General features: G+C 52.9%; 5 protein-coding genes across 5 annotated transcripts; 2 read left to right on the top strand and 3 right to left on the bottom strand.

The window, feature by feature from the left end:
* Positions 1-1566: 1566 nt before the first annotated feature.
* On the bottom strand, positions 1567-5726 carry NCLIV_0234 (glutamine amidotransferase, SNO family domain-containing protein; the record flags this gene model as incomplete). The annotated part of the gene is made up of 7 exons (XM_003882539.1): positions 1567-1814; positions 2307-2361; positions 2799-2912; positions 3610-3764; positions 4196-4250; positions 5074-5172; positions 5613-5726. The coding sequence occupies 7 exons, from the start codon at positions 5724-5726 to the stop codon at positions 1567-1569; spliced, it is 840 nt and encodes a 279-aa protein (XP_003882588.1).
* Positions 5727-8514: 2788 nt separating this feature from the next.
* On the top strand, positions 8515-9441 carry NCLIV_023430 (putative WD domain, G-beta repeat-containing protein; the record flags this gene model as incomplete). Its single annotated transcript, XM_003882538.1, has 1 exon — positions 8515-9441. The coding sequence occupies one exon, from the start codon at positions 8515-8517 to the stop codon at positions 9439-9441; it is 927 nt and encodes a 308-aa protein (XP_003882587.1).
* Positions 9442-11306: 1865 nt separating this feature from the next.
* Positions 11307-12527, bottom strand: NCLIV_023420 (conserved hypothetical protein; the record flags this gene model as incomplete). The annotated part of the gene is made up of 1 exon (XM_003882537.1): positions 11307-12527. The coding sequence occupies one exon, from the start codon at positions 12525-12527 to the stop codon at positions 11307-11309; it is 1221 nt and encodes a 406-aa protein (XP_003882586.1).
* A 3176-nt stretch (positions 12528-15703) lies between these two features.
* On the top strand, positions 15704-16912 carry NCLIV_023410 (conserved hypothetical protein; the record flags this gene model as incomplete). The annotated part of the gene is made up of 1 exon (XM_003882536.1): positions 15704-16912. One exon carries the CDS (start codon positions 15704-15706, stop codon positions 16910-16912), a length of 1209 nt encoding a protein of 402 aa, XP_003882585.1.
* Positions 16913-19526: 2614 nt separating this feature from the next.
* Positions 19527-24032, bottom strand: NCLIV_023400 (hypothetical protein; the record flags this gene model as incomplete). The annotated part of the gene is made up of 9 exons (XM_003882535.1): positions 19527-19581; positions 19946-20123; positions 20421-20529; positions 20991-21126; positions 21281-21430; positions 22046-22257; positions 22751-22848; positions 23277-23432; positions 23681-24032. The coding sequence occupies 9 exons, from the start codon at positions 24030-24032 to the stop codon at positions 19527-19529; spliced, it is 1446 nt and encodes a 481-aa protein (XP_003882584.1).
* Positions 24033-25141: the final 1109 nt, after the last annotated feature.

Below are 25141 nucleotides of genomic sequence, written 5' to 3'. Positions count from 1 at the left end.
TTTCTTTCATGCACGACATGAACTGCTCCTCGTTTGCATGTCGTGTCGTGAAGCTCAAACGTTTCGGTGCATGCGGCGGACGGCTCTACAAACGCAAAGTGCTTCCAGGGAAAGTGCTCCATCTTTATGACGTCGCCGTCGATTTCCCTGGCTGTAAAAAACGGGACCTCAGTGCACATGCATGCATGCGAGAGACAGGCATGCATGTGCAGTGAGGGCGCCCAGCCTACGGCCCCCATATGCCTCTCCTCGAGAGGTTTCTTTTCAGCGCTCGCCTGTCGTTGTCCCGCCCTTTTTCTCGTGTTTTCTCCTCTGCTTTAGATCTTAGCACGTACGTTCTCGTTCTTTTTGTCTCTTCTCTCAGTTTTCGCCGAGACTCTCGTAGCGTAGGGCGGAAAGCGAAACTCGACGGGCACGAGACTCTGCCTCGCCCCTTCGCTTTTTTGTCGGCAGACGCCATCATCCAAATACCGCCCACAAACGACAAACCTCATCCCAAGCTCACTCTAGTAGATGCATGCAAAGCGCTCTTTCTCATATATATATATATATATATATATATATGTAAATAGGCAGATAGATAGGATGTGCATAAAGAGTTGCAGAGGGATATAGACATAGATATATAGAATCGATCGCTAGACGAGATATAGAATAAATACGATAGACGCCTGTACGTGTGTGTGTGTCCCATGAGGGGAACGAAAGGAAATAGAAGTGTCACAAATATATATATATATATATATACAAATATATATATATATATATATATACATATTTATATATATAAATATATACATATATATATATATATAAAGATACATATTTATATATATAAATATATATATATACATATATATGAATATATATATACATACATATATATATAAATATATATACATATATATATATATATATATATATATCTGAAGGTGTGTCTATGTAGGTGTACATGTACGTCTGCGTGTACGTAGGCGACGTTTCTGCTTTCTGTCGAGGAGTGTTCGGCCTTTTTCTCTGAGGTGGAGCGCGAGGCCACTAACAGGGCGACTGTGAACTTCCCCTGTTGGTGCATGCGTGTTTCCACAACTCGTAGTTTTTTCCAGAGCGCAGCTGGTTTCCTTTAATCGGCCAAAAAGCAACTGGCTGTCGGCTGAAAACCAAAGCAGGTTTGTCCCGGGGGAACGGCCACTAAAGCGCATGCATATGGGTTTTTGCATGCAGTCGGAGCTGCGAATCGCTATACAACGCCATGAGGAAAATGCAGACAAGCCCATCGCCAGAAACGAGACAGACCAATTGACACACGGGTATGCACATAAACGCATATGCTCATACGTATACATATATATATATATATATACATACACATGGTACATACAAACATATATACATATATATATATACATATGCCCACGAGGATGGAGCGCTGCTGGTTGTGTGCAGCATCAACGTGACGAGAACCTCGATTGGGCGGGCCGAGAGCTCGGAGACGCCAGAGCGTCCGGAAACCTTTGTGGCACCAGGCTCGACCGGGTTAGCGAGATTCTTCGGTTCACTCCGCTCTTAGGCGCAGCGGTTTCCCAAGTGGTGAGGAGGACGGTCGCCGTCCCTGGCTATGTGGGCAAAGGCGGACCCAGAGTCTCTCTGCATTTTCTCGGCAGGCGTCTCCGTTCCACACGCGAGCTGCTTGGAGCGAGGCCCAGCAGCGAGAGAAGGAAAGACAAACTGCTCGAGGAAGAACGCATGCAGGCGCGTGTCGTCAGTCAGCTCTGTATGGAAGATCGTGAGGAGGACGGGACCGTGCGCCGCCGCTGCGAGGAGGCACACACGGACTCGGCAGAGCAGGAAGTTGCGGCAGCGACTGCCGAGAGCAGCGCGAGAAGGAAACGTGTGGAGGGCGAGCGCATGCACACATCGCTGAGAGACTCGGTCTGGTTTGAGGAAAACGCATGCAATTGAGACCAGCGAAAACGCGCAAGGTGGAGCTGCGGCGGCGAGAGAAGAATCCCGCTCGGTGCGACAAAACGTGGCGAGCGAGGAACGCAAAGAGCGGGAGGGCGCGACGCGGGATAGAGGTCTCCCTGGCTAGAAAACACACGGACGAAGAAAAGGCATACGAAAAAGAAAAGACGAGACACAGAAGAAAACAAAGAAGCGGAAGAGCGAGACAACAAAGAAGGAAAAGGGCCGGAGTGCCTTGATACCGATGCTTCGTTGAGGAGACAAATGCAGAGGGAGAGAACGGGAAAATGTGTCTGAAGTATCTCTCTGCGAAAACGGTGCGTCGTGAGTGAGGCCCTCACCTGCGATGACGCTGCAGTTCCGCTGGGGCATGTCGATATACCCGAGAATTTCAACCTGAAAGCAGGAACGCAAATCCTTGATCTACAAAGCTGCATGCAATAGGTGTTTAACTTCCATTCGCTTCTCCAGATTCAAATCCTTCTCCGATCTCGATGAAGCGCGACCTTTTACATTGAAGAGCTGAGTCCTCAACGCCCAAGTCTGTTGGTGCTTCTCAGAAAAACGTTCCCGTTTTCCGGGCACAGCAGCGTCAGCGATGCCAGGACCACAAGTGTCGAGGCAAGCGCGCCGGAAGGATCGAGACAACGCCGCCCGAGGAGAAACAGAAAGGAGGAAGATAAGAAAGGAAACAAAGCAAAGGGGAAGATAAGAAAGGAAACAAAGCAAAGAGGAAGATAAGAAAGGAAACAAAGCAAAGAGGAGGATAAGAAAGGGAACAGAGCAAAGAGGAGGATATGAAAGGGAACAAAGCTGAGAGAGCGAAAATTTACCTCAGGCGACGAAACTTCGAGGATGGCTGGCGCGCGAATGCAGATCGCCGACAGGCCATTCGCCGCGGTCTGGAGCCTCCCGGCAAGTCGCAAAGGCGCCTCGAAGCTGTCCGCCTGCGAAAACAAAAGGAGAAAAAGAGAAAGGAAACAGCGCGAAGTGGAGAAGAGGATAGCGAGACGAGGACCAGGAAGGCGAAATCGAACCAGCACACACGACACGGGGGACTGAGAGAACAAAAGTGAAAAGGAAAAAGAGAAAGATGAAGGTGAGGAAGAGAGAAAGAGGTGAACAGAGAGATCAAGGTTCAGAGGAAAGGAAACGGCCAGACAAAAAGAGTGATGAGAAAGCGAGGAAACGAGGTCACACGAACCGGAGAGCTGACGCAGAAACGGAGACGAAAAACACATTTCCTCATCCACTTCACTGCACACGCGTCTCCCGTGCATACAGGCACACAACTATGTATACATGCACACGAAAATATATACTGATGTGTTTGTGCGGCTTGGAAGATGCCCGAAGTGCATGCACACACACCCAGATATATATATATATATATATATATATATATATATATTCTCATAAATCTGTGAGTATATGTAAGGATATGCAGAGATATATCTATGTCTCTATCTCTGTATAACCTCATCATCTATCCAGAACTATTTGCTGAGACGCTTCTCAGATAGCCGCCGCACAGAGGTCCCCGTTCTTCTCCGATCTGCCGGTGGTTTGCGATGCGCGATTTTGTCAACTTGCATCTTTGCCAGTTGGTCGCAAATCCTTCAACACAGAGATATCTCTGCTCACCTGCCTTCCGAAAAAATTCCGGCACGTTCGCACTGCGGCGCCGCCGATGAAGTCTCCGTACCCATCGTCGCTCTCCTTCTCCCGAAACCTCATCGAAGGAGAAGAAGACGGAGACGCCTCGAGGGTGCACACTGCGTCTGAGAGCAGGATGCAGCCTGTCGTAGGAAAAACGGGGGGGAACGGAGAGACAGGAAGCGCGCGAATGCATGCACTGGAGAGTGTACACACACCGTAGGAAGAAACGGGAAAAAGAAAGGGGGCTGAAACGCTCAGAGACTCGAACTCGAAGGAACCCACACGCCGGCGCGAGGCTGGACACGGCAACAGCGGGAGAAAGAACGAGAAACGGTTGAGGTCTAAGAAAAGGAGGCGAAACGTGAGGGCAGGCGATGAAAAGAAGAGCCGGCAAAGAAAAGGACAGAGCGCAGGAAGAGACGGGGACAGAGGCGAAGGAAACGGTTCAGCGATAAAAGGAAAGCGACAGGAAGGCAACTTAGACGGATCTCGTGGGCCGGAGGAGAAAAACAAGGCAACGACGCAAGAGCTGAGACACGTTTTTCCGAGAGACATTCCTTTCCGAGCTCACCTGCACAGGTCCCCCAGACCGGCTTCTTCTTTTCATGGACGAAAGCCTTGAGAGCCTGCACGAACCGCGGGGGAGATTCAGCAAAAACGAAAACGTCAGTCGCTTGGCGACGAGACGGAGTCGCCGCGACACCGCAACGTATACACCCCACTTCCCCGGAAATCATCCGTGGCCAACAGTCAGTTCCTTTCCTGACTTTTCCCCTTCTCTGTCTCTCTTTCTTCGCGATCTCCTACTCCATCTCTCTTTCTCCCTCCCCGTTCACTCTCGCGCTCTTTCTTTGTCCCCGTCTCTCTCTCCCTCTTTCTCTTCCTCTCTTTCTTTCTCTTCCTCTCTTTCTTTCGCGTTTCACTTTCCCTCTTTCTCTTCCTCTCTTTCTTTCGCGTTTCACTTTCCCTCTTTCTCTTCCTCTCTTTCTTTCGCGTTTCACTTTCCCTCTTTCTCTTCCTCTCTTTCTTTCGCGTTTCACTTTCCCTTTCGCCCTTTGGGATTGCAATTCCCCTCTCCCCACACCTCTTTTTTGCGAGCTCTTTTCTTCTCGGGGTGGAGCGCGGTTGCCTGCCTCAAATGCCCGTCGCTTTGTCACTGCTCCTGTTTTTTCCCTTCTTCCCATCCTCGTTCGGGCTCTCCCGTCGACTAAGTTGATCACTTCTTCTCTGCTCCACATGTCTCTATGAGGCTCTCCTGCGGCGGCTGATTCGGCGCGCCTCGGTTGAGAATCTGAGGTTTTCTGCCTCCGGACCCTTTCCGCGCCCTCTTCGCTTCTGCATGCGTTCCTCCTGTATGCCTTCCTCCTGCATGCGTTCCGCGTTAGCTTCCTCCTCCGGCTGCAGCTCGGACGGCGACGTTGCTGGTCTCCTGTCCGCGGGTGTACGTACACTCATCATTTGCTCTCCTGCGATGATGCGCATGGCAGTCGACTCGCCCCCTGGAATGACCAGAGCGTCGAGCGCCTCCAAGTCTGCAGGTTTCTTCACCTGAAAAAAAAGCAAAACCCCAACAGAACTCGAACACAGACACCAGTGATAAGAAACAACTTACAGCAGTGATCAGTAGATGCATATATTTATTTATTTAGCACAGTAAAGGGATAGGCAGAACCCTACGTATATATATATATATATATATGCGTGTGCCGTAGTATACATATACACACGTATACATATATATAAATATATCTGGTTCTTGTGAGGGAATAAGTAAAGATTGCTGCGGATTCGTTGGCAGATCTGGAAATCTCCCGCTGCAAATAGACTGTGGACACGGCAGTTTAATTCTTCCCGGCACGAGTGTCTCTACATGCGGTCAAAGTACAGCGAAAATGTCGGGTGTTTAAAACCGCAGATGGCCTTTGCGTGACGCAGAAAAGAAAACAGAAAGGATGCAAAGGCACACGAAACTCGAAAAGCATCCTCACGAGAACGAGACGGAGACGCGAGCCTAGACCCAGGCGCTGGAAGGCCTTGATGTGGTCAAAGAAGGCGCCCTGGAGGGCGAGGACACCCACGGAAACGGCGTTTTCTTCTCCCATTTTTTCTTCCCTTCACAAAAAAGAGAATTAAAGGCTGCACGCATGCCAACCCTCGTCGCGACAGTCCTCAGGCTGAAATGCAGAGCGCGAAGAAAAAGAAGGAACAGAGAAGAGAAGCACGGAACCCTTGGAGACGGTGAAGAAAAAACGAGAAGGAAGAAGATTCGCAAGAAGAGGAAGGCGAAGGAAAAGAGGAGGAAGGAGAACAGGATCAAGAGAAGGGGAGGAGGAAGATGAAGGGAAGAAAAAGGAGAGGACGACGAAGAAGAGAATGACACTGAGGGGCGGAGACGGCGATTTGGAGAGAAGACCGCGTGAGAAAAGGAGTGAGAAGAACAGGAGTGACAAGAGGATCTCACAGAGGAACCAAAACGGAAAGTGCGGCAAGAAAATCGTTTAAAGCACCTTGGTGGTTTCCCGAGGATCTCGTCTGCCAGCGAGGCACACGCGTCACGAGAAAGGCACCAGCGTTTCGTTTCAGTTTCCGCGTCTTCTAGCATTAACTTGAACTCCTGCTTCTGTCCCAAATGCTTTTCTTCTTGCCTTCTCTCCGTTTTTGCCTCTTCTTTTCTTTTCGTTTCCTCTTTCCTCCCGCGTGTCTTGTCTCCGCCCTGTACGTACGCCGCGGCGAGCCCGCGACAGCCCGGTGCATGAAAATCGCCGATTCGCACGCAAGAAGACTCTTTTTTTGAAAATCCGACAAGGCTCTGCTCTCCCGTCCGCCGAGGTCGGTGTGTTTCTTTCCCTATTTCTCTGCTAGCTGTCTTTTCTTTTCTGAGTGTGCATGCCGAAGAAACCTCAAAACGCTGCATGCGCCAGCGCCGGAAAAGCGGGCTGGTCGTGCACGGATCACGGACCTTTCAAATCCTGATTGCAATCCGTTTTGAGGCGAAGAGGGTCTCAGCGGCGCCATCGCACCCAACAGCAAAGCGAAGTCTTCATCGATTCTTGATTTCTGTCGCCGCGCCGTTCTTTTCGGTCTGTCTTTCTCAGCAGGGCAGGTGTGCACCCAGAGAGAGACTCGCACACATGGCGGAGTGCGGCGAGAGAACAAGTCGAGCCCGAGAGAAGGCGCAGTGCGGGGGTTCTCTTGAGGCTCCACAGCTTTTTCCAGAGAAGAGGTTCTCGGTCGCCTCCGTCCCGGAGAGACAACCCCCGCGTCGCTTAAACAACGGCAGTGTGTGTGGGTGTCAAGAATCTTGAAGCCCTAAAAGAATCTTGAAGCCCTAAAAGAATCTTGAAGCCCTAAAAGAATCTTGAAGCCCTAAAAGAATCTTGGAGCCCTGAAAGAATCTTGAAGCCCTAACAGACTTTCGAGAGACACGTGGCGGCAGTTCCGAGTATGGAAACGTGCCCAGTTTCAAACATCAGCCCTTAGCGTGCATGTAAGGGTACACCCTCCCTCGCCCTAGGTAAGGGCGAGAAGAAGAAAACGCGAAAAGAAACGAGAACGACGACCAAGGCAAGAGAAGAATGGAAGATTCGCCGGGTTTTGCGTCTTCGGCTGAGCGCTGGCGCGATGAACGGCGCGTTTCGCGGCAGCTTCCATCCTCTTCTCAGTCCGCGTCGACATCTTCCGACGAAGTCTCAACCGCGAGAAGAGGCCTGCCTGGCTCCACTTCCCGTCTCTCCGCCGAGGCGGCGCCAGGGCGGAGACAAATGAGAGGCCAAGCGAACGCCCAAGGCGAAAGAGACAGCCGAGCAGAAACCGAACGCGAGGAAAGAGAGGGACACAGACGGGAGAGTGTGTGGAGATGGCTAGAAGAGTTTTCGCCCTCGCGGCGCCTGTGCAAGGCGAAGACGAAGCACGCGCCGGTGCGGCAAGCGATCCCCAACGGACACGATAGAAGCATCTTGTGCCTCGATGTTCATCCCTCTGGTAAGAGAGAGAAAGAACCGAGCAACGAATGCGCGCCGAACGGGAGAGAGAGCTAGGGAAAAAGAAAGCTAGATACACATTTGGATTGAGAGACGGAGTGATAGATGAAAGAGCTGTGTCGATTGAGAGGCAGAACGAGGGAGGTAGGGAGGTAGATAGAGAGCGGAAGAGAGGTAGAATGAAGGAGAGAGAGTGGAGACGAAACATTGGCAAGGGGCGGTGTCGGCACGAACACCTAGTGAAAACGCGTGCCTTTTTTTTGTTAATATGGTTTGTATTTCGTGGTGTCGGATCTCTATGTCGCTTGCTTGGATCCCGTTGCGTGTGTGAGCGTTTTCCGCGTTTTCGCGCGGTTTTTTCTCAGGCGACTTCGCAGTGTCGGGCAGCGCTGACCACGCACTTCGTCTCTTCCGTTTGCCTACTCGCGGATCTCCCGGCTTGGTTGGAGAGCTGATGCGGACTCGCGAAGGCCATGTAGACTGGGTGACGTGTTGCGCGTTTACTTCCGACAACTGTGTGGTCTCTGGAGGCATGGATGGAAAACTCTTTTTGTGGGAGACGAGGAAGTACCTTCGAAACGCGCCGTCCTCGCTCTCCGATTCTCGCAAATCAGCGTGTACAGACCGCCTCAACCGCTGGGAGGCTAGAGTCGCAGGCGCCGACCCTCGGGACGACGGCGAGATAGCGGAAGGACGGGAGGTTCCGAGTGCATCAAAAACAGTGACGTGTCGAGCAAGCACAAACAAGATAGCCGGGCGGGAATTTCGAGGCTCGCATCTGGCGTCGATTAGCGGCCTTCAGGTGTCGCCGTGGAGAGCTCAGTGTACTGCATCTGTTTGTTCGGGACGCGCATTCCTGGACGGCTCAGCAGGAGGAAACGCATCGCATTCAGGCTCTTCCGGCTTTTGCATGACCGCAGGCTATGATGGCTTTCTCCGCCTGTGGAGTCTTCAAACGCTTCGCGAAGTCGTTGCTCTCTCGAGTGTCTCGCCGGTTGCCTCGCTCCTGGAGCCTTCTCCTTTGGTCCGTTTTCTGTGGGCGAATGCGTTTGCTTGCGCAGGCTCGAAGGCTGGAGATCTGAAGGTCTGGGACGTAAATGCCGGGCGTCTCGTCTGTACCTCGCTCTCGAGGCCGCGGGCTGGCCGGCACGCCGGCGGGGTAGCTTCGCTCCGTCTCTGGGCCTCGCCCGCGTGTGGGGAGACCGGACCGGTCCCCTTGCTCTTCTCGGGCGGCGTCAGAGATGGTCAGCTGTGCGTCTGGGACTTGCGGGCCTTCTCTAGCCCCGTGGCGACTCTGCATGCGCATGCAGGCTCGCTGAACGAGATTTTGTTCATGGCCGACGCAGGGGCCGACGCCTGCACTCTCGGCGCTGACGGAGCCTGCCGCTTTTGGGATCTGCGCAGCGCGTCTTTTGCCGGGGCCGCGCCGGGAGAGACCCGAGCGGCGACCCGCGCGGCGCCGCATGCGCTGCTCAGAGAAATCTGCCTGGGAGGTCCTCAGCACGGCTTCTTGTGCGGCGAGGTTGCAGGCCGCGGCTCGGTGTGCGGCGGCTCTGGTGATGGCGCGGTCTACTGCTTGAGTGCAGCCGGTGACAAAGAAGACAGCCGGAAGTCAGAAAGCCGCGTCAATGCGCTCGAAATGCGCGGCCTGCGCTGGAAGCTCGCCTGCGACGCGAACGGCGCCGTGCAAGTCCTCCGAGCTGTCGTGACGCCTGAGAACGCGGCGGTGGGCATCAAACAGGACGGGCTAGGCACCGGACGAGAGAGAAGGGAAATTGTGCACGGCCTAGTCGCCGGAGGAGACGACGGACAACTCTCCTTCATTGGCTTCGAGTGAGAGAAGGCATCGGATTGGGGCGTCGGTTTTTTCTCAGCAGGAAACGCACAGGGAAAGGCAGATCGCGGATGGAACGTGGCAGACGAAGCAGAAGAGAAACAAAGGAGGATAAACGAAACGCGAGAGAGGGGGAGAAAGAGAAGCTTCAGGGGAAACTTGAGACGAGTGGCTGAAGGACGCCGCATGTGCGGCTCCACACGCACATATCTTGTTAAAAAAGCAAAAAGGGAAGTGTCATGTTTCGCGCACTCCTGACGGGCACTAGTTTAATAAATTTTCGCTTTTGGCTCGGTGGAAAGGGAGTTTCCAGTGGAGTCGCGATCTATCGATTTGGTGTTCCGCTACGAGACTGGGGAGATCACGTTTTCTTGTCGAGACCCACATATTTCCGCCGCAAGCGAAGTCGCAAGTGTCTTTGCTCGTGCACTTGACAGGCGGGTCAGTGGCGGTAAATTTGATTCGTGTAAGGAGTGGGTATGTTCCTCTCACTGCTTCGAGTCTATCTCCCGCGCGGCGCGAATTTGCGCGGCGCCGCAGCAGTCTCTTTAGAGCCGGTCTCCCTCAAACTCGAATCTGTACGGCTTTCTAGAGCAGCATGGCTCCGACTCTTTGAAGCTGGGGGGGCATAGGAAATGCTGCATACCTGAATGGGTAACGCCTTGATATAGTTAGCGTGCATGCACTCGGCGAGTTATTGAGAGAGACTCACGAGCCCAAAACCGTCCTTCGTACATCGCAACAGCGACGGCGATCCGTCAGTTCACAATGCCACGCGTTTGAAAAAGAAGTTCCCTTTTCAGAATCGCTGTCTTCCCGCCTTATGTCGTCGCTGAGGAGACTGCGTGAGTTTACAATCGGGGGCGAAAACACGAGTACGGCGTTGGACGCCAATGAAGATGGCCTGGTGCAGAGCCACCGCTGGGGACGAGAGGTTATATCTATCTCGCTCCTTTTCGGTGTGTCTTTGGCCGCAAAACAACTCGCCGGATTTGTGTTGCCTCAAGCGGGGGGTGACCACAGGCACCGTCAGTTCTACCGTTTCTCAGAAGAAACCACGAAGGGATTCGTGAGAAGCGCCTATGCAGCGGCGAGTTCAACCCCCGGGATCTGCGTGATCTCTTCGTCCTGTAACAAAATGGTCAAGGATCACAGCCGCGATAGATCAGTAACTGATTTCGTTCACTGCACATGCCCCGGCTAGCGGCGCCGCGATTTGGACAGTCCTACATGGAGCTGTTTGCGCATCGCGTCTGGGACCGTGGAAACTATGTTTACGTCAGTTCCCAATTAGACACGCGTCTTGCGTCAACGCACATTTCCCAACAGTGAACAGACGCACGTCTTTTGTCCACGACGCTGAGGGTTTTCCGTTCAAACCAGGCTAGGGTGGAAAATCCTGGTCTGGACTGTGTTTCCACTGTGAGCTATTAAGATCGTGAGACGCATTAACGCGCTCGAGTTTCACACAGAAGTCGTCAGGCACGGGCAAAAGCGTTGGTAAACAGGCGGAAACCGTTGATTCGTTCGCGCACTTGGGGAGCTTTTCTGCTCGGGATTTCCCGGTCTCTCACTGCGATAACGCGGTGTACCCACGAGGCCGGGCTACGACGCAACACCACAGAAATAGGAATAGCCTTGTGAACGCCTCCAGAGTCCATCATCAGCAGAGGTCGAGTGGCAACGCGAGGCGCACTCGGGACTGGTCTGTCAGCGCACGGCACCAAAAAGTGGAGTCTAGGACCTCCGATAGAGCCCGATGAGACGAATGTCGCACAGACAGGGTCTACGTTTATGGGAAATGTCTATGCCTCTGGGGCCAACTGACTACCACGGCTTCCTCCCTTCAAGGAACAGAAGACTGTTCCCTAGTGGCGGGTCTCCACAGAGCGCAAGAAAGCATGGGGCGCATCAGCGGCGCGTTTCGCCGTTCCTTCGTGTTCACTACCTGCCCTTGTTTCTTCAGTCCCCGCTGTGGCGGGCTCCACCTCAGTTCCACTTTCTTCCTGCTTGGATTCATTTGCCTCAGCCGGCGTCTCGTGGCCTGCCACTTCGTTCTCATTCCCCTCCACTGGAGGTTTCGTGGCAGCTGCGGTGGCCGTTGGAGCGGTGGTTGTAGTAGTTGTAGTCGTAGTAGTGGTCAGCCGGGTCGCCGTGGTGTCTTCCTTGTCTCCCTCAACTGCTGTTTCGCCATCTTCCGTGGCAACACCATCTGTCAATGTCTCCGGTTGCTCAGGAACAATTTGGGGCGCTTGGTCCTCTGCATCTCTGTCCCTCTCGTCTGCCTCCTCTGTGGAGTCGTCCTCTTTGCTAGGAGCATCAACGGTTGCCTCTGTAGTCGCAGGCTCAGGACGGGTCTCTGGAGCCTGAGAGGGTTCCGAGGGCGTCTCTTCCGTTACTTCGCTGGTTTCATCAGGCACCGGCTTTGCAGTGGAAGCGGTGGGTTCGGATTCGGTTGTCGAAACAGCGGGCGGTAAGACATCTGTGCTTGTTCCCTCCGGCGGGATTGTATCGTCCGAGAGCAGTTCGCCTTCTGCGTATGTCGCTGAATCAGGGATTTCATCGGTAGACGGCTCCTCGCTGAAGATGTCTTCGAAAAGATCGTCTTGGTAAGTCGGTACGAAGTTCATGTCGAACTGGTCTCCGTACGAAGGGTCCAAACGCCCTTCACTAATGAGCTTTTCAATCATGGATTGGTCGTTCAAATGCCAGAACCGGTCTTTCATGTCCTGGTGCATATCATACATCAGATGTTCGGAAAGCCGCTTCTCCTCGCCGGGTGTGTCATCGTCGACAGTCCCGTGATCAAATGCCGCATTCACCAGATGACCCGGAGCCATGCTGCCCGTAAACCCAGCATTTTCCGGTTCTGCCGAACTCGTGTCCTCTGTCACGACTTCGACTGGCGTGCTGTGTTCGAACGAAGTCGAGTACGTAATAGGGTGTTTCGCCAGAAATTGGCTCTTTTTAGATGCAACAGACGGCACGTCGGCAGATGCCCCGGAGGACATGCCGGCCACGGCCAGAAGTCCAGCAACAATAGCTGACCTAGAGAGGCCTGTTTTGTTGGGGGTTCCGACAACCTTCATTTTCGTCCTAGCGGAGGTTGGAGGAGCGACAACTGATGCGGCGGCAGAGAAAGAGTACAGTATGTAGATATTCCTACGTAAAGGCGTCACTCCAGGCGTGTCGACCAGTATGTACACAGTTTCCCTGGCTGGCTCCTATACAAAGAGGGAAAAAACCGATCGATCAGGGGCCGGAGGTACGAAACCATGCAGAAAATCAAAGAGACCTTAACTGCAGCGCAGGTGAGGATAGTTATGGACGATTCGTGGACTTACACTGGGGAAGCGTAACTGATGCAGCCGTGGCCGTCGGCTTGGGAACGAGCCTGTCGATCATGAAGGTTCATTACAGTCTTTTTGCCTTCCGGATACCACCTGTTCAGTTTCAAGATGTGATCCGTTCAGAAAATACCAGTTCCGACCTGACCTGTATCGGCGGAAGGCTTTTGGTTACGAGAACAAAATACGCATATGTACGACTTTCAAAACCTGAAGCAGGCGAAAGAAATGGAGATTTTCACTTTAAAAGGAAGGAAATATATGTTGGTGGAAGCGCTCACGATAGTGGGGCGGACGTCTGTGGCGTGAAAAACAGCCCACGAGATTTTCTCCGCAGTCGCCCAAGACCGCGATGCCGATCGATTGCTGTTGCTCCTACCCCGCTAACTGCTTCCCACCTTGCTCATCTATCTATCGCGATAGGAGGCTGAGTTTCTCCTCCAGCTGACGCGAGGAAGAAGACAGGCAAGGCACGGAAAGGGTGCTTGAGCATTCACGATTTGTCATACCGTTGGCCACCATGGTTGCCAGCAGAGACGAGATCTTCAGCCGCTAACGGACTCAGCGCAGATAACTCACGTCTTCGCGATCCCCTTAAGAACAACTTTTCCTCACGCGAATCCCCATGAAGCGATACTACAGAGTGGGTTCTGAACCCATTCAGAACGTACACCTGCGTGGTCCCACCAGGAGGGATCCTCTTTCGTCCCAGAATCAAAAGGCGACTCAAACGGTCAATCGAAGACTTTGCCTTTCACGCGCAAGAAGGGAAAAGAGGCAGGCAAGCAGTAGATGGGAAACGGTTGACAGTAAAGAAGGTACGAGGAACGGGTAATGAGGAAAACGAGGGATCAGGCGACGGAACAGCGATTATCCCGGACTGCGTAGAGGCTTAGCGCACGGAGACATTTCCAGTGCGGAAAGGTGCAGTTTTCATGATGAGACGCGAGGCACTGACCCAAGAGGAATCCACGTGTCCTGATGTCTCCCGATGCTGCGTCGCCGAATGAATATCTGAGGGCGGTGTAACTACCAGTCACCTGCCGATCTCTCCACAATTTCACGGAAACGCGGCCCGGACGTGGACATACAGGAAGCAGTGATGATCTCACGCGTTTTTTTTCGAATGCGACAACAGAGTCTATTCCACAACAGGTCAGACGGTTGGTGACTGAGTGGTCAGCTGCGACGGGAATTTGCAGCGGTCGTTGATACCGGTCAAGCGATCTGAGGCGGTTCGCTAACGGGCGTGGCCCGTGTCGCCCTGAGGAGGCGCCTCTGGCAGGAATCCAGGGATGGAAAACTGCGACTAGAGTTGCCCTAGTACCTCTCCAGTGTCCCAGCATTCGCTAAAAGTGTAATACGTACAGGTGCGAACCAGGACCAAGTAGAGAGTCGACCATGCGCAGTGCACAGAACGAACTCTCAAAAACGCGGCGTCTGTGACGCTGAGACTACAGACGCTATGCCCTCACAGGCGCCCTCCCGCCTACAATGGGGACCTACGCGAAATCCGACAATCGGGTCTGGACAAGTGTTTTCAGTGGTTCCCTACTCGAGAGGCGAGAAGGAGTGCAGCCTTTCTGATACAGGCGTGCCTTGGTAACACAGGCCGCACCTGAGAATCGGTACGGCGTCTGTTTTGTCTTCGAGGTCACAAGCGTTCGCATTCCATCAGCACTTTCCGCTTTGGCGTATTTGCCAAACGCTCAGGGTCACGGCTTCAATGCAGCGTGAGAGGGCGTCGAGGACGAGGGTGCCTCGGCGCAGTTCGTATGGAGTCTTCTCGGGCTCCGTTCCTCCCTCCGTCCGAAAACGGAAGCCTACACTGCCGCTTTGCTTTTCAAACGAAGGCTACGTCGCTAACCGGAGATCGTGTCCACAGCCAAACCGTGCTTGCCAGTCGGGTGGGTGGAAAGTGTACATTCCCCGCCGGCTCGCCCACGAACGGCCGAGCGAGCTCGCAATGTTGCGACATGGCACAGGCCCGGGCCCCGCTTTCGTCGTGGTGTACTCGAACTGTTTTTCTGTCCAGAGAAAAACGAGTCTGCTCGTGCCGAACACTGAACGGGGACAACTCTGTCGAGGCAGCGCTCCCCTGTTTCGTTCCACGAGATACCCTGCGACTGCGTATGCTGGAGCGTCGCGTTTGTCTCCGACTAAAAGGAAAGCCGAGACATCCGAGGTGAGTCGCAGAGAATTCTTCGCGAAAGTGATGGCCAGAAAACACAGCCGTCTCGAGCTTTTCTCCGCTCCAGCTCCACGAGTCCCTCAGGCGCTTCTCTTCCCTTCGGGCGGCGCGGTGCCACCAACCCCTTTCGTCCCCTCGTCGCGCCGAGGCCCGATGTGCATCGAGACCCGCGGCTTGGGGTCAAAGTACGGCGAGTACGGCGGCATGAAGTCGGAGGACGGTGTTTCCTGGAACAATGCATGCACTGGATTCTGGGCGTGAACGTCTCACCATCCGCGAACTCGCAGTTCCCTTAAACAGTTGGATGGGTTCGTTCCCGTCTGGTTCCTGTCTGGTGAATTGTAAACGCAACACTTCATACCCGGCGTGGGCGGGACTTCACCGAGTTCAGCGACGCTGTCTCCACCGGAGCGGGGGGGTTCACCTCACCCAGTCCGCCCCGTCGATTCAGAGCCGTTCTGTTTTGGAACTTCGAGTTCCCTGTGTCCTGTAAAAGCGAAAAACACATTCCTTTCGGACAGATCTGGACGGAATCGGAGGGAAGGGACCGGTGAATGCTGTTCTCCTTCCTGGCCCGTCCCAACTGGAGACGCGTGTGGTTCGCCCCAACCCCCCGTCGGGTATTCGCAGCGAGTAAACGCTCATGATGCCGCCCCGACCGTCCCAGGCATCCTCTTCGGATGCTCGTTTCCGCCCGCACCGAGGTCCGTTCCTTCCCTCTTTTTCGATGCGCCTCCTTCTGTGTGCGGCTTGCTGGGTCGGGCTCTTTCTCCAGCCCGCCGCTTCCGACGTCGTCTCCGCGGGCGGCGCACGGCACGCCGACGAGGTCCGCCGGAACTCCGCAGATGCCTGGCGATCGGATCGAGTGGAAGACGAAGATGAAGCCGCAGAGACGTCCCTCGAAGAGTCGAGCGAGTCGGTCGTTGCGCCGGCAGACAGTCAGGAAGAAGGCTTTCTGTATGCCCGCCTGTGGACAGCCCCGTCCTTGTCCAGCATTCCGAAATACTACCAAGCCCTCAGAGAACGGCTTCCGGAAGCGAGTGCGCTTTCGACGTCAGCGTCTGAAATGCTTGCTGCGTCGCAAGCAAGCATTTCCAGCGCGTTTAGCAAGTCGCGAGAGCAACTGAGTGCGTTGTCGCAGTATTTCCCTGAAGGAGCAGGAACTGCGGCGCTGGCCGCCGCACCCGCCATTCTGAACCATGCAAACTCGACGTTATTGGCCAGCGTGACAGCGAAGCCTGCGGTGGTTGCCAGCGCAATTCTCCCGGCGGTCGGAAACATTTTGAAGGTTCTGAGCTCGGCCCGACTTGTGGATGAGCTCCGGCAATTGTTGGCCACCGAGGAAACGGCGCGAAACTGGAACGTCTGTCTAGAGATGCTGCAGTCGACTGGGAAACTGAACATCTCTCACCCCAGTGTCAAAGACATTTTTCAAAAGATAGTTGTTGCGCTGGTGGTTGTCGGCGCATCTTTTGCCGCAGCCTTCGACAGCAACGAGTTGCTCGAGAGCGTTGTGCAGATGGGTGTAGTCCCATTCATTTCACATTTCTTGAGGACACTTGCGCAGGCTTCCAAATCAGACCCGATCGCGAGAGACGGGCGGGCACCGCAGAACATTATGCAGCCCGTGCGTCCAGAGGAAGCGAACCATGTTGGTGCATCCGCAGAGGGCCACGTGGTTTCTCAAGCGATCGATGATATCAAACGCTTGTCTTCGGAACAGCTTTCCGCCATTGAAACTAAATACGGGGACTTTCTCTCGCGGTTTGGGGTTCGCCACGGACAAATGAGGACGTGGTTGAAGCTCCTTACAGGAGACTCTCCCTCGAATGACGAGCCTGACGCATACGCCCCTGTGTACGCTCTGCCGCAGCGCAACACGAGGCCGTCGCACGAACAAAGAGTTGAGGAAGAGTCCAACGACGCACTCCAGTAGCGAAAAGAGGAGTAGAAAGCCGCTCAATCACTCCGGAGATGAAAATTGGAGAGCAGAAAGACAAGAATCGGGAAGGTTGCTCAAAAGCTTTACCAGCTGGTGCGAGTCTCGGGTGTAACCCCCAGGCGTTCTCTCAAGTGAGCACCGTGACGCGGTTGCGAATCTCAAGCGGCAGCTTGCGAAGAACGAAAAAAAGGGGATTGCAAGGATTCTTCCACAAGGGAGACGCGAATGAGAGGCAACGAGATGAGGACCACGTAGCTGCTCAGATGCCATTGTTTTGCTGCGGCCGGGTAAACAACCCACACGCTGGTTCTGAACGGCCAACTCACTTTTTTGTCGTGTGGAGCTGGACTCATGTGCCCGTTTTCGAGCATTCCCTCTCTATCCGTAGGCGTTTGCGTCTACGCGGCTCCGATGGGTTCCCCTATGTATCACGTGGTTTCAGTGCATGGTCAGGAGTTCCTCTAGACCATCCGAGGTCGGCACCCCGCGTGTGCGTGTGATTCTCAAGCGATGCACGGGAATGCCACATGGATTCCTTTTCACTGGTGTTTTTCCGTATAGAAGATGCAACAGAGCCTGGATGTAGGCACAAGCTGAATTTTTTTTTGTTAGGGGGAAACGTGCATCCAGAGGAAGAGCAAGTGAGCCGTTTGGGTGTCGAATGGCGCATTTTCTCCTTGCTGGCTTTAATTACTTGTTTACAAAGTGAAACTTGTATCTAAAGCAAGACGGGAGAAACTCACTGCACGCCCTTTAATTGGTTTTTGAACGCAACCGCCCCCAGTGCGTGCGGTGGCAACAGCTGTTTCGAGGGGGCGTGGCAAGCATCAGCAACCAGCAAAAAGGGTAGTCATGGCAGGCACCAAAAGTCTGCAGAAGGCGAGTTGTGGTGGAACGAGCACTGGTGGCTTCACTGTCCACACAGCTAATGCAAACACAGAGGACGGTCCAGATGTGCCTGCACATCCTTCGTACCACACATCCCTCTCCTCTACCTGCTTGGCTCCTCAGTTTAAGTTAAGGAGTCCTTTGTTTACAGCTTGTAGGTGGATTTATCTTCTACAGTAAAGATATGTCCGGAGACTTCTTTGGTACATGTGCCTTTATGGGATCTTTCGCAGGAGCTAAAAACTATATCTTACATATTTGGTCTATTATCTTTACTGCTGTGTGGCCGCATAAGTGTGTTGCGAGACACAGACGCAATGTGTCAGTTGCTTGGCACCCAGTGCGCGCACAACGTTAGCCACTCCAGTTCGCCGCAATCGGAGAATGGTTCAGACGTCGCTTCCTGTCGTCCCGGTTGGCCGCTGTCACTGGAGAGATGCACAGAGAACTATCTGCAGCGCTACCCAAAGCCGAGCGCTGGCTGTCTTTGCCCTCAAGAACAATCACAAAGACTCGATGTCTGTTCCGTGTCGGAAAGGATTTCCAGATTACACTGTGGAGAGTCGGCGCCAAAAGCTCGTGTGACGTCCAGAGCTGTGCGCGCGGAACTGCGAAGATGGAACAGCACTACGCGGCGCGAGAGGAATTCGAAAGTGGAATTCGACTGACTCCGGTTCGTGTGGATACTGAAAACACCGGCACACTTTTGGTTTTGAGATCCCTCTTCGCCACGAGGACATCTTTCACGGTCGTGGTTCTGTCGCGGCTATGTGACGCATCCGTGAGGAGCGTCATGAAACGCACAAGTCGTCGCATGAATCGATGTCTTCGGACGCTCTTTAAACCGTACATACCGCTTTTCGGTGGCTAGCGCGAAAAGCGATCTGTAGTGTCTATGCCGTCAGGTTGTGTGCGTCACCCAGAGGGTCTGCTGTGCTTCCAGTGGTCTGGGCGGGCCGTGCAGTCTTCAGTAATTGTGAGGGATACAGGAAGTGCATACAGGGGAACTAAGAGCAGGTTGGGAGTGGCCGCGAGGCAGATGCTGTACGCACTGAACGGAACGATGGTGTCAGGACAACCGCGTCTCAAAAGCAGACGCCGTCGGTACGGAAGGCGGCGCCCCGGCAACGGACCTAACCAGGCGCGGAGAGAATATCCCAAGATAGCACCAACAATGACATGCCTGAAATGTATACCAGTAAGTATAAAAGGACCATTATCAAACCCGTTATTGTTGATGTAAATAGATAGACCTAAGTATTCCGTACAGACTAACATCAGGAAGGAGATTACCAAAGTGACTATCGTGGAAGTTCGTACAGCGGTTACATACTTGCCGGCAAACTGTATATGTAAGATATTCTCGGAACGCCCTGAGTACGTAAGGAAGAGGAAAGGTTAACCGCTATGTAAACCCAGCAATTACCGTAGCTGTAGATGAATGCTAAATCTAGAGCTTCTCTCTGATGACACTCGGGAACAAACGAAAAAAGGCTGGCGACACGAGCCTGGTCCGAAGTGACGTAGACGTCCGCCTGCACTGTGTATATACACGGCGGAACTTGGAAAACGCCAAAAACACGTTCTTTTCTGTAGACAGGAGACTTCCCAGGTCAAAAGCATTTCCTTAAGACGTGCCTGGCGAAAATCTCCCACCCCGGCAAAAAGCAAAATCTTCATGCGAAGCGCAGCACTCATCAGAGCACACCCGGTTGGCATGTTAGTCAAAAATCGACGCCTTGTGGATGCGCTTCGCCTCCAGAATGAGGTTCTCCCTGAGAGAAAAAACAGGCACAGAACCGACTCCAGTCCACATGTTCCCCTCCACACACATTTTTTGCCACTCTCGCCAACCTCCACAGGAAGGTACCCGCTGCAGTTTTTCTTCCTGCCTCGGTTACAGGCGAAGGCAGAACGTGTGACGGCGGCGAGGGCGCCGCCACAACGCTGCGATAAACCCCTCCGCAAAAAACTTTCTTCGGTATTTCCCGTGTTTTACCCAGAAAGTGAAGACACATCCCGTTGTGAATTTGGCACCTATCGACAGCCCGCTCTCGTCTGTGTGTGCGTGCGTGCTCCGCCCTCTTCTTTCTCAAACAGACAGTCACAGCCCCACGGCAGCAGCCGATTTCCCCGTACCTTTCCGAGCCAGCATTTCGCGTTTTTCGAGCTTTCTCCTTCGGAACTTCCGCATTCGGCCAGCGCCGCTTCGCTCGGGCCCCGTCTTGTCTCTGGAGCGCCGTCAGTTGGGTGTTCGTGGAGAGGAGGCGCACACAGCTCATCGCAGGCTGGTCGGTGAAGTACGGGTGAAGCAGTGCTGAAGGCCGCCAGACAGCGAGACACCGGAACGCAGGAGTGAGACACGGGGCAGAAGTCAGGCGCTCAAAAAGAAAGGCAAACAGGAAACACACGAGAGACGCACGGGAGGCAGGCAAATCAGTGAAGGGCGCCGGAAAGAGCGAGCAACTGCCCGAAACAGAAGGAATACAAACGAGTCCGGAAGTGGAGCCTTTTGAATTCTCTTTGAGAGGTGCTCGGCTGAAGAAGGCGAGAGACACTGAAAAAAACTGGTACGCGCGTCCGCTTTTCTCTTTCCCCTGCAAAGAACGCTCACCATCACGAGCAGAAATTCTGTTTGCGGGATTGTAGATGAGAAGGCGGCTCAGCAGGTCGACGCAGTTGGGCGTCTCCTTCCGGAAGAGCTCTCGAAGTGAACTGGTTTTCTGAAGGGACGTGGCAAAAAGAAGGATAAGGGAAGACGAAGCGGGGCAAGAGGGTGTGAGGCCAACGACTGGGACACGGTGGAAAGGACACAGCGTTTGAACCACATAAATAAGCAAGAGAAAAACACACAAAAAAGAAAGGCTGAGGAAACGACGGCAACCGTTCCTTTCTGGTTCCCTTCTTACGGTGCCTTTCCCCACACCTCTGTATTCTGTCTTTGCTTTGTCACGCCTCTTTTTTCTCTCTTTCCTTTCCTCTTCCTGCTCGGTTCTAAGCTTCGCAGCCTCGCCATTTTGGTCCAAATTTGTGCGTTTTCCTTCTCGCCCATTCTCCTCGCCGTCCCTGCTCTGGCTTCGCAACCCATTTTGCCCCTGTCGCTTTCTCGTCTTCTCTCTCTTCTTCTCCCTGTCCGGTCTCTGCCTTCTCTATATCCGGTTCCTTCCTCAGTGTCGTCTCTTACGGGAGAGCAAGGCAGCTGGAGCTGCGAGTAGCCGGGCAACCTCCCCAGTTCGGGCCACGTGGCAGCGTCGGGCACGCCCAGCAGTCCACACATCAAATTCACCTGCTCTTGCTCGGTCTTTCCTGGCAAAAAGGGACTGACAAACACCGCGAGGGGAAACGCGAGAGACAAGGCACAAAACCTATAAAGCGAAAAGGCCTCGAAACGCCCCAGAGTGGACCGCAAGTACACATGGCAAGGCGTGCATGTCGCGAAGACAACAGGGAAAGGTTTTCGGGGAAAGCGCTCACTTGTTCAGCAGAAGCTCTCCAAAAATGCAGCCGACGGCCCACATGTCGATTTTCTCGTTGTAGGTCGAGGCCCCAAAGAGCAGTTCCGGCGCCCGATACCAGAGAGTCACAACGCCGTCTGTCATGGCATGTCCAGGCTCGGTGAATGTCCTGAAAAGGAAAGAAAAAAGTGGCGTTTCAAGCCTACACTTCCCTCTCATCCAATCTCCATACACGCAATGGTCACACAAACACCCAACATCGGCACGACCCAAAAGGCTTTACTCGATCCGTCTCTTTCTCATCTATACAGAAATGTACCACCGGTTACACACAGATATATATATATATATATATATATATATGTATTCACGCTATGTAAATACAAATCTGCATCTGTGTACTGAAAGGTGTTGGGCGCTCATGCAAGTTTTGAGGTACGCGAGTCGCTTTCACAGGAGGCTTTGGATGGAATGAAAAGCCCTTGGAGACGCCGCTTTCTCTCTCTTTCTCTGGGAAGGGCTCGTCTTTCCAAAAGGGGAGAGGTTCCTCGATTCGATGTGTCCGTGCGGCCTGCCCCGTGTCGCCTTCCTCTCGCGTGCTGCGAATCCCTCTTCTCTGCGCAGCGTGAGGACATCGTTTCATCGCTTTCTTTCCTTTCTTTCCGCGCATGTTTCCCCAAAACTAAAAGAGACGATTCGTAGAAAAAGGGACTGTGTGCTGTGTGGGTTGGAACGCTGAAACACCGAAAGTTTTCGTGCAGTTTAAAAAAGGCGCTGTACTCACCGAGTGAGGCCAAAGTCCGCGAGTTTGATCGAACCGTTCGAGCTGATTAAAATGTTTGAGAGTTTCACGTCCCGATGAATCACAAAATTCGAATGGAGATGATGCAGAGCCAGCAGCAACTGTCGCATGATGTGCTTGATTTCGCTCGCTGAAAAAGGCTGCGACCGCGTGTCCAACAACACCCCAAGGTCCCGTTCACAGTGCTCAAACACCTGAGAAAAAAAGACCCAAAGCGAAACGCCTTTTCAGAAGACTTCTCTGGCAGACGGATTCACCAGGAAACGTTCCAACGAGGTTCTCAAAACGCCAGGCGCCGGCCGCTTCCTTCCGCACGCGCAAGCAAGAATGCGCACCGAGACAGCCCGGCAGAAGCTTTCTTGTTCGATACCCATACATATATGCATAGGTGCATATATATATATATATATATATATATTTATGTATACATATTGATATATACATATATATATATATAGAAATGGAGATGCGGACGTGGTGCTTCTCAAGAAATCCTGTGCTCCTTGGCAGACTCCGGACATTCGCAGGCGTTTGAATCAGACTGGTCGAGCGCTAAATATATATATATATATATACATATACATATATATTATGTGTGTATTTGCGTGTAGATGGTTCGGGACGATTGGTGTCGAGGAGGCATGCGCTGGGGTGTGCCTAGACCGTTTTTTCCTGGTAGCGCCTTACGAGGTAAACGGAATTGCTTCCTGAGTAAGGCTGGCTGCTCGCTTTCCCTGTTTTTTGCTTGAGCGTCAAATCAGGTCCACACACGACTTCCATCAACTCTGGAAACCGAACGCATGCACACCAGACAGCTGAAGCGGGACAATGCCACTGGAGTATCCCAGAACATAAAAATAAAGACTTGCGGACGTCTTCCGGTTTCCTGAGCTGCTAGAACGTGGCCGTTGCCGATTATCGCATCGTTCATCCTCTCTCTCCCCGCCTCGCAGTCCTCTTTCGGTCAACTTATCTTTTTTGTTTGCGTTCCTGGGTGCTTTCTTCCCTCTCTACTCTCGTATCTGGTCTACTGTTTTCTGGGTCTTTTCTCGGTATCCTTTCTCTGCTATGCTGGTTCGTTATAAAGCCTCCTCGCTCCGGTTCTTCTCCCTCGCCTTCCCCTTCGGCGTCTCCCTGTCCTCTCTCCTTTGTCTCCTTTCCCCTCTCTCCGCCCTGTGTTTTCCCTTTCCTCGCTTTGAGCCTCTGTTCTCACCGACAATGTTGGGGTGTTGGAGTTGTTTCAGCAATCCGATTTCCCGCACGGCGGTTCGCGGAAAACCTTCGTGGTTACTCTGTTGCTGCGCGAGGCGCATTTGCTTCACAGCGACGACGACATCGTGGCGCTTGTCGTAGGCTCTCCACACTCTGCCTGAAAAGAAAAACGGGAAACGAAACGCTTCGACTGAGGCACGACGAGAGCCCCCGTGCGGAAGGAAGAAATGCCAAATGCAGGAGGGGGAAATGCAGCGAGGAAAAGCGACAGAAAGGGACAGATGGGGAGACAGCACACTTTCACAGCGCAGGCAGAGGGCGAGAAGCAAAGCCAGGCGCGGAATAGAGAGAGGAAAGGAGAGGGACAAAAAGCACAAAACACGTGGACACTCAGAAGCAGCTCACCGTAGGTGCCTTCGCCAATCACTTCTTTGATTTCAAAATCGGAGATTGACCGACAACTCCCGTAGGCTCTAGAGCGACGAGGCTTCTGTCCCAAAGCTCCCCCATGCCGAAGCGAGGGAGAAGAAGAGGGGAAAAATGAAGAAGAGGAAGAAGACGAGGAAGACGAGGGAGAAGATGAGGAAGAAGATGAGGAAGACGAGGAAGAAGATGAGGAAGAAGATGAGGAAGACGAGGAAGAAGATGAGGAAGGAGATGAGGAAGACGAGGAAGAAGATGAGGAAGAAGAGGGAGAGGGAGAAGAGGAAGAGGGGGATGACCGCGAGGGTCGCACAGGAGAGGCGGACGTAGTCATAGGGGAGGGATCACGAGAAAGATGAGAGAGATGAGGAAAAAGGCGAGGAGTACGAAGGAGAGAGATAGGAGTATGTTGACGAACAAGGAAAGAGGAAGGAAATGGAAACAGTGGTTCTCCAAGGAAGAGAAGGCCAGGGGAGAAGAAGGCCCTAGACTCTCTTCCCCCCTTTCTCCTCCCACCACCTCCAGTACGGCACGGTCTCAGAGAAGCACCGATGAAGGAGAGCGAAATAGCACCGGGGGTATCTTCTCAATAGAAAGGCAAACACGAGGGAGACACCGAGACGCGACGCCCGTATGTGTTCGTTCACTCGATAGGTAATGTGAAGACAGAGAAGGAGAGAGAGGAATTTTGGATTACATGAAAATCTGGAGGTAAACGTAAGGAAGGAAAAGGGAGAACACGGAGAGCACGCGAGAATCGACACAGAGCGACGGGAGGTTGGACACCGCTGAGGCAGACCAGCAGAAGAAGAGAGGCGAGATTCCAGGGGAGAGAAAAAGACGAAGGGAAAAGGGGTAGGAAAAAGAAGCTGAGAAGGAAGGAAAAGCGCGAAGACAGACAAGAGATAACGAACCGATGGAGCGTCACAGGCGCGTTTTCACCGCCGTCCGGAGGTTTTCCTTTTTTTGGCGGAAACGGGAGGAAAGAAAGACGGAGTCGAAAACATGGAATTTCTCCTTTTTCCGTAGCGGCAAGGAAAATTTAGCGGCTGAGTTTCTAGGCGTTTCTGGGCTCGACAAAGGCTCTGATCGGTTTTTTCCCGCCGCATGCAACGTGAGCAAAGGTCGCTTGTCTTTCGACTTGCTGGTCCTCCCTGCGGAGAGAAGCTCGCGCCGCAAGCAACACAAAAAAAACCCAATCGGCGACTTCAGTTTTCCGAAAACCGGTCTGCTCTTCTCGTGATAAAAGGAAATCATTAAAAACTGAAGGGAAACAAAGACATATATATATATATATATCTTCGTATCACCCTATATAAAAAGTTGGACACATCATATATATATATATATATGTATATATAATATCTATATAATACATATAGTATCTATAATGTATATGATATATATGTATATATTTTATGCATATACACATAGGCAAATATA

This window comes from Neospora caninum, chromosome VIIa, assembly GCF_000208865.1.
Source record: "Neospora caninum Liverpool complete genome, chromosome VIIa".
In the NCBI taxonomy this organism is placed as follows: domain Eukaryota; phylum Apicomplexa; class Conoidasida; order Eucoccidiorida; family Sarcocystidae; genus Neospora; species Neospora caninum.
This window is presented reverse-complemented; position numbering and strand designations above follow the sequence as displayed.